Source organism: Myotis brandtii, unplaced genomic scaffold, assembly GCF_000412655.1.
Source record: "Myotis brandtii unplaced genomic scaffold, ASM41265v1 scaffold215, whole genome shotgun sequence".
NCBI classification, from domain to species: Eukaryota; Metazoa; Chordata; class Mammalia; order Chiroptera; family Vespertilionidae; genus Myotis; species Myotis brandtii.
In genome coordinates, this window is record NW_005358043.1 from 6112926 (window position 1) to 6130105 (window position 17180).

The 17180-nt window shown below is 40.1% G+C and overlaps 1 protein-coding gene across 1 annotated transcript in view; it reads right to left on the bottom strand.

The window, feature by feature from the left end:
- The window catches only part of MALRD1 (MAM and LDL receptor class A domain containing 1), a 63086-nt gene that overhangs the window by 31190 nt on the left and 14716 nt on the right, over positions 1-17180 (bottom strand). The window contains exon 2 of the mRNA XM_014539387.1: positions 10495-10696. Coding sequence (XP_014394873.1) covers positions 10495-10696 — 202 coding nt within the window. The remainder of the gene's footprint in view (positions 1-10494; positions 10697-17180) is intronic.

Genomic DNA, 17180 nt, shown 5'->3' on the forward strand with positions numbered 1-17180 from the left:
TGCAATGACATTTCTTCCTGTACATGTTGGCCCAAACTTCTAGACCTCTTTTAACTTCCTTCTCCTTCTCTTTGGACTCTTTCCCTTTCTGTGTCAATCTCTGGTTCCCTTCTGCTGTCATGATCCTTTGCAACAAATCCAGTCCATCTATACTAATAAAAGGGTAATATGCTAATTAGAGCAGATGTCCACCCAGAAAAAGCCATAGTGGCTGCAAGGCCTGGGGCTCAGGCAGCCATGGGCTCAGGCAGCAGTGAGCCCCAGTGGCTGTGAGGCCCGGGGCTCGGGCAGTGGCAGCAGCAGTGGGGTAATGGGGGTGGTGCCTTGGTGACTGTGAGGCCTGGGGCTCAGGCAGTAGCAGCAGCAGTGGGGTAATGGGGGCGGTGCCTTCCCCGATCAGCCCGGTTGCCTCCCGCAGAGGGAGGCTAGACTGCGGCCTAGGCCCGCTTGGGCCTAAGCCATCAGTAGGACATCCCCTGAGGGCTCCAGGACTGTGAGAGGGGGCAGGCCCTGCTGAGGGACCCCTCCCCAGTGCACGAGTTTTTGTGCACCGGGCCTCTAGTACAATCATAAAATGGCAGAGCTGAAAGAGACTTAAGCAATGTCTATTTCATTTCCTCAATCACAAACCATGGTTTAAAGAGTTAAAAAGGATTTTCTTAAAATTATATGAGTATTTAGTGGCACGGTCATGATTTAGACTCATGTCTTCAAAAGTTTAGTCTAGTTGTCATCTTTGTAGCACTCAAAATAGCCACAGAATCTGTTGGACAAGTCACTAATATCCTCTTTCTCTCTCTAAACAGGGGTTTGAGAAGAAGCCTGGAAGGAGAGTCCATTGATGGTAGTAAAGAGAGGTACCATATGAATTCAGTTGGCAATAACTTTTCTTTATTCATCTATCCATTTAACATATTTATTTGTTTATTCACAGCACATTTATTGAATATCTACTATAAAACAGGAACTCTTCTGGGCTGTGGGATACATCATTGAAGATAGTATAAATGATGATGATGATGATTGATGATGAAAACAGACAAATATCTCAACCTCTAAATAATTTGCATTCAAGAGAATACAACTGTCCTGGAAATGTTCCAGAGTAACACTTGCTGTTCAAGTTCAGGGATGTGAAAAGAGAAGGAGAATCTCTATTCAAGAATGAAGTTGTCCTTTAATAGTGATAATATAAATAAGGAGAACTTATGGCTGCCTGTCCCCCTTGAATTTCTAGTGAATATTATTCTTTACTTTGTTTGTCACCTTGTTAGTTGCTATCATTTTATATTTACCATGTTAAGATTAAATCTAAAAAAGGTGCCCTACAATAATATTTCTTTTCTTTGAAATTTGCATTCCTCCTTGAAAATCTATTTTCTTTAGATTAAACACATAACAGCAAATTTGTTATTTACTGTGTATTATGCAATGGAGCATCAGACTCAGCACTTTTCAACTAGGAATGTTTTTCAGTGTAAGATGAGATGTCTTAAGAATTATTGTTAGATTTTTCCAAATGATTATTTAATTGCCTGCAATAGTTCATGAAATTCTTTTAGACAAAACACATTTCCTAAATCTTGACAATAATCATTTCATGGATAAGGAAAATCAGGTCAGATGTGCAGTAAGGGGTTTAATGAAGGTTTGAACCTAGTTCTTGATGACAAAGTAGATCTCAGTGTTGCCACTTGTGTTAGTTTCCTAGAGCTGCTATAACAAAGTACCACAGACTGGGTGTTTAAAGCAGCAGAAATTTATTCTCTCACAGTTCTGAAGGCCAGAGTCTGAATTCAAGGTGTTGGCAGAGTTGTGCTCTCTCTGTTGGCTCTCTATAAAAACCCAGTCCATTCCTTCTCTTGACTTCCTGTTTTGCTGGCAATCCTTGTCATTCCTGGACTCATAGAAGTATCAGTTCAATCTCTGCCTCTTTCACCACATGATATTCTCCCTGTTGCCTTGTCCCTTCTCCTCCACTCATGGGGATGCCAGTCATATTGTATTAAGGCCAACCCTGCTCCAGTACAATCTCATCTTTACTTGCATCTTATGATATTTGCAAAGACCTTATTTCCAAATTAGGTCACATTCTAAGGTCCCAGGAAGGACATGGATCCTGAGGCCACACTATTCAACCCAGGACATCAGTAGACTCCGGTGCTGAGATAATCTGCTTCCTACCTATCACCCCCCTCCAATTGTGGGTACTGGTATCTGCCTATTTATTAGACTCCTGACCAAATTATATAGCGGCCCTGCTGAGGGACCCCTCCCCAGTGCACGAGTTTTTGTGCACCGGGCCTCTAGTACAATCATAAAATGGCAGAGCTGAAAGAGACTTAAGCAATGTCTATTTCATTTCCTCAATCACAAACCATGGTTTAAAGAGTTAAAAATGATTTTCTTAAAGTTATATGAGTATTTAGTGGCACGGTCATGATTTAGACTCATGTCTTCAAAAGTTTAGTCTAGTTGTCATCTTTGTAGCACTCAAAATAGCCACAGAATCTGTTGGACAAGTCACTAATATCCTCTTTCTCTCTCTAAACAGGGGTTTGAGAAGAAGCCTGGAAGGAGAGTCCATTGATGGTAGTAAAGAGAGGTACCATATGAATTCAGTTGGCAATAACTTTTCTTTATTCATCTATCCATTTAACATATTTATTTGTTTATTCACAGCACATTTATTGAATATCTACTATAAAACAGGAACTCTTCTGGGCTGTGGGATACATCATTGAAGATAGTATAAATGATGATGATGATGATTGATGATGAAAACAGACAAATATCTCAACCTCTAAATAATTTGCATTCAAGAGAATACAACTGTCCTGGAAATGTTCCAGAGTAACACTTGCTGTTCAAGTTCAGGGATGTGAAAAGAGAAGGAGAATCTCTATTCAAGAATGAAGTTGTCCTTTAATAGTGATAATATAAATAAGGAGAACTTATGGCTGCCTGTCCCCCTTGAATTTCTAGTGAATATTATTCTTTACTTTGTTTGTCACCTTGTTAGTTGCTATCATTTTATATTTACCATGTTAAGATTAAATCTAAAAAAGGTGCCCTACAATAATATTTCTTTTCTTTGGAATTTGCATTCCTCCTTGAAAATCTATTTTCTTTAGATTAAACACATAACAGCAAATTTGTTATTTACTGTGTATTATGCAATGGAGCATCAGACTCAGCACTTTTCAACTAGGAATGTTTTTCAGTGTAAGATGAGATGTCTTAAGAATTATTGTTAGATTTTTCCAAATGATTATTTAATTGCCTGCAATAGTTCATGAAATTCTTTTAGACAAAACACATTTCCTAAATCTTGACAATAATCATTTCATGGATAAGGAAAATCAGGTCAGATGTGCAGTAAGGGGTTTAATGAAGGTTTGAACCTAGTTCTTGATGACAAAGTAGATCTCAGTGTTGCCACTTGTGTTAGTTTCCTAGAGCTGCTATAACAAAGTACCACAGACTGGGTGTTTAAAGCAGCAGAAATTTATTCTCTCACAGTTCTGAAGGCCAGAGTCTGAATTCAAGGTGTTGGCACAGTTGTGCTCTCTCTGTTGGCTCTCTACGAGAACCCAGTCCATTCCTTTCTCTTGACTTCCTGTTTGCTGGCAATCCTTGTCATTCCTGGACTCATAGAAGTATCAGTTCAATCTCTGCCTCTTTCACCACATGATATTCTCCCTGTTGCCTTGTCCCTTCTCCTCCACTCATGGGGATGCCAGTCATATTGTATTAAGGCCAACCCTGCTCCAGTACAATCTCATCTTTACTTGCATCTTATGATATTTGCAAAGACCTTATTTCCAAATTAGGTCACATTCTAAGGTCCCAGGAAGGACATGGATCCTGAGGCCACACTATTCAACCCAGGACATCAGTAGACTCCGGTGCTGAGATAATCTGCTTCCTATCACCCCCCTCCAATTGTGGGTACTGGCATCTGCCTATTTATTAGACTCCTGACCAAATTATATAGAAATATATCATACCTTTAAGCACCCTATAATTTCTCTGCCATTGTTGTTTCAAATACTTTAAAACATCTTATATATCCTATCAGCTCTGCAAAATGTTTCTTCATCCTGGAAAAAAATTGTGATCCTCTTTGTTTCAAATTATAGGAGAAAATAGAACACATCTCCTACCCTTGGACACTCACATGGCTAAAGAAAACAGACTCTGTGAAAATAAATACATTTCTCTGCTGACTCAGAATTGCTGGAGATGTTTTATTGCATGGAGAATGCCTCCATTTAGAAAATGTCCTGGGAAACTGAAAGTAATTAAAGGGAGAATGGAAAAGTAATAATGCAGAAAGCAAAGATTCTTCAGGGTGGTGGAGGGGCTACTGTTATAGGACAACCTTCTAAATGGAAAGAAAACTACATGTAACTTGTGGTGACAAATGCTGTATATTCCTTTATTTATGGGAGAGTGTATATTTTTGGAGTGGAAAGAGGAGGGTAGATAAAACTTCAAAAACCTAGTATGAGGTTGAAAGGAAGTTGAGAGATATTTTTAATCTTAGGATGTTAATTTGAACATGAGAAAAAAAGCTGGTATGCTAAATGTAAAAATCTGGATGCCATATTATAAGTTCTGAAAAAATAATCTAAGTTAATTTAGTGACTTTAGTTCATTTGAATCTAGATGGAATCTAAGGAAAAATGGGAAAAGCAAGCAGTTTTGATAGTATAGATGGTTTCACCTTCTCTGAGGGCTGAATGAAGAACACACATAAGTGAATACAGGAAAAAATCTATTTAAATTTCTTTCTCTTCCTTTGTTTAATAAACATTTATAGTAGCAGATCCTGTACTATCAGAATTTTTTGCATCCTTTTACAACTATATTTTACAGGAAAACTGTGTCCCATTCTGGGCATTTTCATTCAACAAAAAAAGAAAATTTGTGCAAGCATATTATCAAAATTTGATCAATTTGAATTTTATAAGAAAATAATGCTTCTTTTATCCAGCATTACTAGGAAATGAAGTTTTCCTGGCTAAGTACTAACACTTAAAGATCATTTATTTTTAATCCTCACCTGAGGACATGCTTTTATTGATTTTAGAAAGAGAGGAAGGGAGAGAGAGGGATAGAAAAACATTGATGAGAGAGTGAAACATCAATACATGGATCAGTTACCCCATCTTCCAAGGGATCAGTGAGGAGCCATCCCTGTCCGTGCCCTTAGTGATAGGCCACTGGCCTTGGACTCAACTGTGGATCCTGAGGCAGTCCTGAGACCTGGCTCCAGTCCTATACCACCCCTTCTCCGGTAGTCTACAGTCATTCCTGCCATGCAGGGACCAGCAACACTTGTTTGTGCCCCTGGGAAGCAGGACTGTCAACATCAGTCTTGGCTGTGGACCCTGAAGCTATCCTGTGACTCAGTTCCAACCCTGCTCTGCTGCGGTCCAGGGGCAATCGTGCTCACACAGAATCTGGCAGGAGACATGCCTATCTGTGCCCCTGGTAATAGGCCAACTGACCTAAACTTAACTATGGTTCCAGAGGCAGACTTGGGACCTGTCTTGAGTCCTGCTATACCATGGTGAGAAGGTAGACCTGCCCACCCAAGGACCTGGCAAGAGCCGTACCCACCCGCTTGCCCAGTAACAGACCTGTTGCTCCTGGACCAGCCAGCGGATCTAGAAGCAGCCCTGTGACCCAGCTACAGCCCTGCTCTCTGATAGCCATAGAGGTAGTCCTGCATGCCCAGGGATACAGTGGGAGCCACCCATCTGTACATCTCCGGTAACAGGTCTGCCATCTGCAGGCTTGATCGCAGACCCAGAAGAGATCCCATGACCTGGCTCCAGTTCCGCTGGACTGTGGTCCTGGAGGCAGTCTCATCCTGGGGGTCCAGCAGGAGCTGTGCACTCCCATATCCCTGGCAACAGGCCTGCCAACCCTGTTCCCATCTGTGGACTAGTAGCAGCCATGTGATTCATCTCAAGCCCCACTAAATTGTGTTCTAAATGTCCTAGTTCTTGTGTTAGACTCTGAAGATGAAAGAGACAAGCTCCTGTTGGTCTTGAGGAGCTCAAAATTAGTGGGAAATTGTGTGTGTGTGTGTGTGTGTGTGTGTGTGTGTGTGTGTGACAAGAGCCAAAAGTGAAAGAAAAGAAACTGAAGATATAGATAGAATGTAGGACAGAGAAGACTTTTATGGGAGAAGTTGAGAACAGAAATGACCAAGAAGAGAGATTTACTCTTGGAAAAATTGAGGTGTTTTTTTCCTGAGACAAATGGTGACAAAAAAAATTGGTTGTAGATATGGGTATATTTGGAGATGAAAAGATAAAATTAAAGGTATTTTTTATAAAATGGCTTTATAGACTATTAGAGGCCCAGTGCACAAGATTCGTGCACTTGGGGTGGGGGGCGGGGGGTCTCTCAGTCCAGCCTGTGCCCTCTTGGAGTCCGAGACCCCTCAGGGAATGTCTGACTGATGGCTTAGGCCCTGTGGGGAGTGGGCCTACCCCAAGGGCTCCCAGGGTGCCAGAGGGATGTCTGACTGCCAGATACCATGGGGAGCAGGTCTAAGCTGTCAGTCGAACATCCCCTGAGGGGTCCCAGACTGCGAGAGGGTGCAGGCCAGGCTGAAGGTTCCCCCTCCCCACCTAGTGCATGAATTTTCATGCACCAGGCCTCTAGTGTGTCATAGCAACCGGTTGTACCACCTTTCGGTCAATTTGCATATTAGCCTTTTATTATATAGGATTCAGAGGTTATAAAAACATTGAGAGAATGAAGAAAGTCCAAGGGAGAAATTGGAGGATTTGAGAATTGCTGTAGAAAAACAGTGCCAGGAATGGGAAACACATGTATCTGGGATCCTTGAAGGCCCAGCTAAGGGTCCAAAATTTCTAGTTGTCCCAGTGAGCATGAGCATCAGCAGTTTGGAAAACACAAATGGTCATAGCAATTCAATTTTAAAGATTAATAACGTCATTATGAACAAACATGAGCTGGATACTTGTATCTATTCTACAGGGATGGTCTGATAAATACTTACAATGTGCTTATCAGAGCTCCTGGCACATAATTAGGACACATATTTATGTTAAAATGAAAAAATCTTATATAATAAAAGGGTAATATGCAAATTGACAGAACGGCAGAACGACCTGTTGCTATGACACACACTGACCACCAGGGGGCAGACACTCAACACAGGAGCTGCCTCCAGCCTGCAGGTCTTGATCTCCCAATTGCAGGCCCCAATCACCTTATCAGGGCCTGCCGGCCAACCTCTCGGTCCCTTCCCTGGCCAGCAGGCTCTGATCACCTGATGGGGAACAGGGAACTAGGGGTGGGTTGTGGCAGATGTGGGTGGCATCAGGCTAAGGCCCCCGCCCTGCTGGTCACCCCACACACAGAGGGCAACCGACATCAGGGGATGGGGATGGCAAATGGGTGGGAACGGCCAACCTCTTGGTCCCTCGCCACAGCTGGCAGGCTCTAATCACTGGATGGCGAATGGGGACCTGGGGGTGGGTGGCAGCGGGGGCCAGGGCTGGCTGCTGTTAGCAGGGGAAGATGGCCCTGATCACAGGCCAGGCCTAGGGACTGTATCTGTGCACAAATTTTGTGTGCCAGGCCTCTAGTAGGACATAATAGAATGCAAAGTGCTAATTTAGAATGGAATTGTGGTGTTAGATAATTACATCTGGGATTATTAGGAAAAAAGTATAAAGAGGGTGTTTTATAAAAAGCACATAAAGCATTGAGAATCTAGAATGTTTTTCTTATTATTTATGTTGGCAAACTGGTTTAGGAGGAGTAATCAAGAAGTAGAGAACATAAGAACTAGATGAAAATTTCAACCTGCATTTTCAGAGCGTGTTATAAGGCCCAGACAGTAACTATGAGGTTTGGTTAAGGAGGAAGAATATTTATGAAGGTGACTAGCACTGAAGGTCAGCGTTTTACACAAGCCCCGTCACCTGGAAGTTGAGATTGTCCAGAATTTAAGATCCAAGAAAAATCATAAAAAAGATAAGAACCCAGATGTGTGACTAGAAGAATAAAATTTTGGAAGAGGCATCAAGTAAGAGAAAGACAGTGACCCTAATGTCAAGCATTAAAATTTTTAAGGCTAAGTTTAAAAGAGAATAAATTGCTACTTAAGGAAAATATCTTAAGTAGGAGAAGGTCAGATTTTCGTTAAGGGGATTTTTTTTGTGGGGGGCGGGGGGTCTCTCAGTCCAGCCTGTGCCCTCTTGGAGTCCGAGACCCCTCAGGGAATGTCTGACTGATGGCTTAGGCCCTGTGGGGAGTGGGCCTACACCGTCAATTAAACACCTTAGCACTGCTGCGGAGGCGGGAAAGACTTCCGCCACCTCCACTGAGCTTGCCAGCTATGAGCCTGACTTCTGGTTGAGCAGCACTCCCCCTGTGGGAGCACACTGACCACCAGGGGGCAGCTCCTGCATTGAGCGTCTGCCACCTAGTGGTCAGTGAGTGTCATAGCAACCGGTTGTACCACCTTTCGGTCAATTTGCATATTAGCCTTTTATTATATAGGATTCAGAGGTTATAAAAACATTGAGAGAATGAAGAAAGTCCAAGGGAGAAATGGGAGGATTTGAAAATTGCTGTAGAAAAACAGTGCCAGGAATGGGAAACACATGTATCTGGGATCCTTGAAGGCCCAGCTAAGGGTCCAAAATTTCTAGTTGTCCCAGTGAGCATGAGCATCAGCAGTTTGGAAAACACAAATGGTCATAGCAATTCAATTTTAAAGATTAATAACGTCATTATGAACAAACATGAGCTGGATACTTGTATCTATTCTACAGGGATGGTCTGATAAATACTTACAATGTGCTTATCAGAGCTCCTGGCACATAATTAGGACACATATTTATGTTAAAATGAAAAAATCCTATATAATAAAAGGGTAATATGCAAATTGACAGAACGGCAGAACGACCTGTTGCTATGACACACACTGACCACCAGGGGGCAGACACTCAACACAGGAGCTGCCTCCAGCCTGCAGGTCTTGATCTCCCAATTGCAGGCCCCAATCACCTTATCAGGGCCTGCCGGCCAACCTCTCGGTCCCTTCCCTGGCCAGCAGGCTCTGATCACCTGATGGGGAACAGGGAACTAGGGGTGGGTTGTGGCAGATGTGGGTGGCATCAGGCTAAGGCCCCCGCCCTGCTGGTCACCCCACACACAGAGGGCAACCGACATCAGGGGATGGGGATGGCAAATGGGTGGGAACGGCCAACCTCTTGGTCCCTCGCCACAGCTGGCAGGCTCTAATCACTGGATGGTGAATGGGGAACTGGGGGTGGGTGGCAGCGGGGGCCAGGGCTGGCTGCTGTTAGCAGGGGAAGATGGCCCTGATCACAGGCCAGGCCTAGGGACTGTATCTGTGCACAAATTTTGTGTGCCAGGCCTCTAGTAGGACATAATAGAATGCAAAGTGCTAATTTAGAATGGAATTGTGGTGTTAGATAATTACATCTGGGATTATTAGGAAAAAAGTATAAAGAGGGTGTTTTATAAAAAGCACATAAAGCATTGAGAATCTAGAATGTTTTTCTTATTATTTATGTTGGCAAACTGGTTTAGGAGGAGTAATCAAGAAGTAGAGAACATAAGAACTAGATGAAAATTTCAACCTGCATTTTCAGAGCGTGTTATAAGGCCCAGACAGTAACTATGAGGTTTGGTTAAGGAGGAAGAATATTTATGAAGGTGACTAGCACTGAAGGTCAGCGTTTTACACAAGCCCAGTCACCTGGAAGTTGAGATTGTCCAGAATTTAAGATCCAAGAAAAATCATAAAAAAGATAAGAACCCAGATGTGTGACTAGAAGAATAAAATTTTGGAAGAGGCATCAAGTAAGAGAAAGACAGTGACCCTAATGTCAAGCATTAAAATTTTTAAGGCTAAGTTTAAAAGAGAATAAATTGCTACTTAAGGAAAATATCTTAAGTAGGAGAAGGTCAGATTTTCGTTAAGGGGATTTTTTTTAAAGGAGTAAGTGTCAGGACTTTTGTTTTCTTTATGCAATAGAATAAGAATTCTAGATTGTAGAGTAGGAACAGGAGAATGGAAAAAGCCTATGGAAAGGCAAAAGTTGACATGGATGGGAAAGACAGTCTGGAATATGATAGGTGACCAGAGTGATCTTTACCTTGTACAGTTACTACAAACCTATGAAAGAAAGTGGACAATAAAGCTATATTAATGAAACCAAATTTCTGCCATGCTTTCAAAAGAAAGTTAGTCAAAGTTATTTTGTTGTTCAGATGACATGAAAATTCCATAGTGAAGTGTCACGGGCAGAAAAATCTTTACCTCCTACAAGACAGACTGCTCTTTCTTCAATATATGACTAAAATGGGACCTGGAAAGAAATGCTATTCCTCAGAATTCCCAATTCTTCTGTATTTAGACATTAAAAACAATGTGTGTATATCCCATTTTCTGAAGGAATCACTTACCTCCAAATACACATTCTGGGGTAAAGGAGATGTCATCAAGGGCAATAAAGATGTGTTCATTACCACTCAAATCAGCTTCAAATGCCACCTTAAATGGACTGTTCCTGGAGAGATGTACATATCCGTACATCCAACCAGTTCTTTTATTGCCAATCACTGACCACACCAGGATATTTAGTCCAGATTCCTCAACGGTATATACCTATGGGTGGGGGAAAACAGAGAAAAAGCAACTCTTTATTTTTTGGATATTAGAAATATATATACTTGGGTATCTTTTCCTCAAGGCAGTATAATCTTCTCAATGTGAATAGAAACCACTTTTGACTTGTTTTTGCTTGTTTCCATGGTGTTTAAGAAAGAAGGAAGCCTGGAGAGTACTCTAACCTAACTCGATGTTTCAGGTTTTTCAGATGTAGGCACTAATTTTATTTCTGTATTATGTACCCTGTCAGGTGCTACAGATTAAAATAGGATTAGTCCTTCCCTTTAATGGGCCATGTGATAAACCCATCATCTCAAAACTATGGCCTGGTGGTTCAAAGGGCAAACTTGGAAGCAGACTGCCTGCACGTGAATCCTGATTCTGCTCGTCCTGGGCATCAAGTTCTTAATGAAAGAATGGAGTCTGGCAGTGTGACAGCTCAGGACCTTGACTATAATATTTCCTATATGTACATACTGTGGTTATAAGGTGAGCACAATATGTTACATTTTCTTTTGTTAATTAAATCTTTGTTTTGTCATATTAATTTCTGTGTGTCAAATTGGACATTGTAAAAACTCTAACATTTTTAAGCATCTAAAAAGCCGGAGGTGCTATACAACTAGAATCTCTCATTGCTAAGGAGAAATCCATGTCTAACAAAGGTATCACTGGAGAAAAAGGAAACCCTCACAGTAAGTGACTATGAGAGTTTTCAAGTAATTTCAGAAAACGAATGTCAGAAAATATTTAATATTTTGACAGAAAATCTTCCTGACTTAATTAACATCAATATTCAGGATGTTCTAAAGTTCAAGGGCTAATAAAGTTCAGGATTCAACAAAGAATAAATGAAATAGAAATACAGTTAGTTTTGAAACCAACCCCTGTGCCAAGTTCTAATCATTTTAAAACAAAACCTGTCACTTATAGCTCTCTTTACCAAAAAGTCTGTGCTTAAACAACAAAAAATGTAAAGCTCCAAAGATATTTTTCTGTATTTTCTTTTTTTGCTGAGTTTAATAGTGATCAGTTCCCTAGATGATTAGTAATGTACTTGAGCAATCACTAATGCTACTCTTGCTTTGATAGAAAACCAAGACCCAGAGAAAACACATGGATAGTAATTGTCTTGCATTGCAATAGTCTTGCTTGTGCAATGACATTCCCCTCTATCAAGTAATCTTACTTTCTCACTTTTTTCTTAGTGTCAACATTTATCCTATAAAAATCTATCGAAAACGTATACTAACACAAGAAGATGATAAGACCATTCATCCTGCTACGTAAGATATTATATTGGCATTCTAGAAATACTACCAAAAATTGTCAAATATTCCAGACCTGGAAATCAAGCATGTTGTCAATGTTCACCACTATAAAAAATCTGAAGTCAAGCCAGAAACTCAACTGTTAATGGACGTTAAACAAAACAGTAAAAATAAGTCGGGGGGGGGAGGGGGGTAAACTGAAGAAAAATAGAAAGCTTGCACAGTTTGAAACCTGAAATGTGAGAATTTAACACCAACATTTTGAAAAAGCAGATATTGCTTAAGCAAAAGTCATGTTTTATATGGATTTTTCAATAAATGAAATACGCTAAGTCTCAACATGAAAGGAATTTGGGTCAGTTAACTGTTTCCAGTCTCACACATAAGAAAATATTCATCCCAAAGTGTCTTCAGCTCCAGGATTTGGTGGATACTTAGTTGTCACATTTATGCAAATTTCCCGCACTCCCCCTTTTTAAAACGTAAAAATAAAAAACTAAAAAAGTATGAAGCTTTCAGTTCAACTTGATAACCAGACAGCTCTACAAAATTATACTAAATTGTTTTTTTAACATAAATTCTGGGTTATTTCACAAAGATTTAAAAAGAAATAGCTTTATTTTATAACTCTTTACCTGGGAAAGTCAGTTCAAAAAACCAATTACATGAAAATATAACCCAAAACTTTGTTTTTCCCCCAGAAATTCTAGCATATATATGTATTTTACTTATTAATGTATCTGTTTTATTTACACTTCATTGTATTCTCTGCTTTTAGTCTTTTAAATCTTCAATCAATCCTGGATGCTCTTGCCAAATTCCTTTTTCTTTCATTGTCCTTTTACTCTATTTCTCAAAAATTCACCATGACATCCCTGATTGTTTCCTTCCCCCCCCCCCCCCCCCACAACACATACACCATCATGAACGTTATGTTTCCAATAGATGCCAACCTATCTTATCTCATTATTTCACCTTAGTATAGTCCAAATAAGTTCTGGTCAACTTCATTAACTAACTTAATTGCAATGAAACTCTTTAACAAGTTCCTGGGATGTTTCAATATTAACATCTATAGTAATAAAAGTGTAATATGCTAATTAGGCCGGACAGCTGGACGACCTTGTGGATGTCTTTCCAGATGAAGCCACGGCAGTGGGGCCAAGGCAGAGGCGGCTGCTGCGGCGAGCAGGGGGCGGGGGGAGGGGGACTGAGGTAGAGGCCATTAGGGGTGATCAGGCAGGCAGGCGAGTGGTTAGGAGCCAGTGATCCTGGATTGTGAGAGGGTGCAGGCTGGGCTGATGGACCCACCACCCCAGTGCATAAATTTCAAGCACCAGGCCTCTAGTGTATTTATAATACCACCAATGTATTCAATTGAACAATTGTATGTGATGTCAAGTAATTCTGCAGCCATTATGACCAATGGAAAAATGAGGGAGATCATTTGGGGACTCCATATAATGTTGGTCAATGAGAAACACACTGAGGCTAAAATTACATGTTTCTTGTCTTCCAATAGAAATAAAATTCATTCCTTCTTAGTAGTTTCTGTGTGTGTGTGTGTGTGTGTGTGTGTGTGTGCGTGTGAGAGAGAGAGATAACTCTCAGGAATTTTTTAAAAAAAATTTTAAAAAAACTTTTAACATCTATTTGAAAAACAAATTGGCTAATATCCTTGAAAATTAATTATAATGTTATTTGTTTCTAATTTTATATTTTATCATACTCATTTTACTGGAAAGCCACTTCATCTTGCAACAAAAAATTATTTGAAGTAATTTTCTAATAATCAACTGTTAGAAGAATAATTTGACTACTTCTGCTTTGAAATTTTGGTTGAATAAAATACTCATTAATACAGTAATAGTCAATATTACATATTGTAAAATAATCATTTATTATAATTTTTTAATAAAACAATATGGATTCATATAAAAAGAGATATAATAAAGTTTATATATGTTAATATATAAAGATTATATTATATGCAAAGATGACATACTCAAAGTAACTGCTTATACTTTAGGTCAAGAAAAAATTGAAAAAAAAACACTTGCTAAATCAAAACATGGATAGAGTAAAATGTAACCTAAATACATATTACCCAATTAAATTTATGTTAAATTGTTGAGGAATCAATTCCTCAGCACTTGAATAAACATATCTTTGAATTAAAATATTCAATAACAGATATGAACAGATAACAGAAAATATGAATGGTAATGATTAAATTCAGAAAATTATGGATATCAGAGACTAGTTATTTCAACAATATCCATGTGTCTAAATTATCCAGGTAAAAATTGCAATAACTTGATTAGTAGTTTTTGTTGAAGTTCCACTCTTCCTTCCTGTCTCCTTAGGTAAGACAGGAAGGCTAGAAGATACTGAAATTGCTTATTTCCCTTCCCCCACCGGGAAAGCTATCAGAGGCTGGGATGGGTATTTTTCTTTCTCCAATTTGTTAAGCTCTGGTAAACTCCAGTAAATCAAGCTCTCTTTAAATAGTTTGGCTTGAGGGCAGGTCTGGCCAAGAAGATTAGAATGCTGGGGGTATTTCAAAATGGTTTCTTTTCCCCTTTTCCTACCAAATGGTTGCAGAGACTTTTCTTTGTTTTTCAATGTGAGAACCTTGTAAGGCTGTTAGAGGAAAAACTCAGCAGCATTCATATAATTCCCATAATTATCTAAATACCATTCACAAAAGTATGGTATTCCTCCCAGAATGTTTAACTTTCAAACGTCCACAGCGAGCCTCCAGCAATTCATTAATTATAGCTCAGGTGTTCTTACCCCAACACTGGGTAAGCAGCCCAGGCCCAGGCCCTGCCTTAGAGCTGTGTCTGGGCTTCAGATCCAGCTCTGTCCTGGGAACCAGGGGGATAAAGAAGGATGGCAGAGGCTTCACTTCTTGTAGGGTGCCCTTTCCTTACTTTCTTCTGTCCTTCATAGGACCTATGGCAGGAGGGATGGGGGATGGTTGGTCTAGAGGTGGGGGAACAGAGGGCCAAGGCTCTTGGAGGGTCCCTGTATGGTGTGGGGCCAGCTGCAGCACTGAGGGGAATCTGGTCGGGCACCAGGCACCTGCGTGGGGCACATCTCAGCAGGACCCCTCCTTCCAGGACAATCATCCCCCCACCACCACTCCCCTGCCTGCCACACCAATATGGTAGAATTTATTCAATTGCAAGTATGATTGTAGCTATATGAATTTCTGGGAAAGATAAAACTATAAATTCAGCAAGAAAGATCATTGATTGCAAGGGATGTGTAGGTGGTAGAGAGGAATGAATAGGTGGAGCACAGGGGGATATTTTAGGGCAGTGATGCTATTCTGTATGATCATCTGGATGTGTCATACATTTGTGAAAACCCATGGAATGTACAACAGAAAGGATGAATCCAAAGGTAAACTGTAGAATTTAATGAATAATAAAGCATTAACATTGGCTCATCAATTGTAACAAATGTACCACAATAATGCATGATGTTAATAATAGTGGAAACTTGGGGTAGGAAATGCAAGGGAGTATATGGGAATTGTCTGAATGCTGCTGAGTTTTTCCTGTCAATCTGTAGCAGCTAATGAGAAAGTCAATTAAAAAGCAAGCAAAAATATACAAGTACAGAGCTGGTATGGAATTTTCCTCTTTTGCTTTGATTCACTCAATTGCCTAATTAGTTGGAAAATCACAAATATCTCATCCATTTTAATGTCAGTTAAAACAATTACTCAAATGGTCACTTGGTTCTCTAAACACATTTACTCATTCTTTCTTCCTTTCCCTCTCTCCATCACACTTTCCAATTTCAGATATTTTAAAAAGTCTGGTGGTACATCATCTCTAATTTTACTAATGTCAACTGCTTTCCCCAGCTCCCTCTCCTGAGACCTAGCAACTTTGCCTGATCAGAGGCAAGAATGATCAAAGTACCAGGTACATTACGGTATCAAAGGAGGTACGAAAGAACTCAGTTAATAATAACAATTTTCTAGAACCGGGCCCCAAAGAACAGTTAATGAGAACATCCTTACAATGCTACAAAGCTTTCTTCAAGATTTCTCTCCCTGCCCCTTTCTTCTGTTTTGTTACTCTCTCCCTCCCTGTGTGTAGCCACAAGGCTCCCTTGCCCGTCCTCCTAAACACCAGGGACACTCTAGACTTGAAGCTTTGCACTATTTCTTCTCGCTGTCTGAAATGTTCTCCCACCCACAGCTCATATTTGCATGACTCACTCCATCACCTCCTTCAAGTGTTTGCTCAAAGTTTACATTTTTACTGCGGCCCACTCTGATTGTGGTTTTGAAAATGAGCCCAGACCCAGCTCCAACAATCCTATTATTCTGCTTTACTGTGTTACACAGTTATTAAAAATAATTTTATTGAATGTATTGTGGTGATATTGGTTAATAAAATTATATAGTTTCAAATGTACCATTCTATACTACACCATCTGTATACTGTATTGTGCTTTCACTAACCAAAGTCAAGTCTCCTTCTGTCATCATTTATAGCTCCGTTACCCGTGGCTACCACCCCACTCCCCACTTCCCCTCTGGTAGTCACCATGCTGTTCATTGTGTCTATGAGTTTTTTGCTTTTTTTTTTTTATCTTAATCCCTTCACATTTTTCACCCAGCCTGCCAACATCCCTCCCCTCTGACAGCCATTGGTGTGCTTTCTGTATCTATGAGTCTGTTTCTATTTTGTTTGTTTTAATTCTATAATACACCATCTGTATACTGCATTGTGCTTTCACTACCCAAAGTCAAGTCTCCTTCTGTCATCATTTATACCTCCGTTACCCTCTGCTACCACCCCACTCCCCACTTTCCCTCTGGTAGTCACCATGCTGTTGATTGTGTCTATGAGTTTTTTGCTTTTTTTTTTATCTTAATCCCTTCACATTTTTCACCCAGCCTGCCAACATCCCTCCCCTCTGACAGCCATTGGTGTGCTTTCTGTATCTATGAGTCTGTTTCTATTTTGTTTGTTTATTTTGTTAATTAGATTCCACATTTAAATGAAATCATATGGTATTTGTCTTTCTCTGACTGGCTTACTTCACTTAGCATAATATGCTCCAGATCTATCCATGTTGTCACAAAAGGTAAGATTTCCTTCTTTTTTATGGTTGAATAGTAGTCTATTGTGTAAATGTACCACGGCTTTTTTTTTATAATTTTTATTTCTTAAAGTATTAAA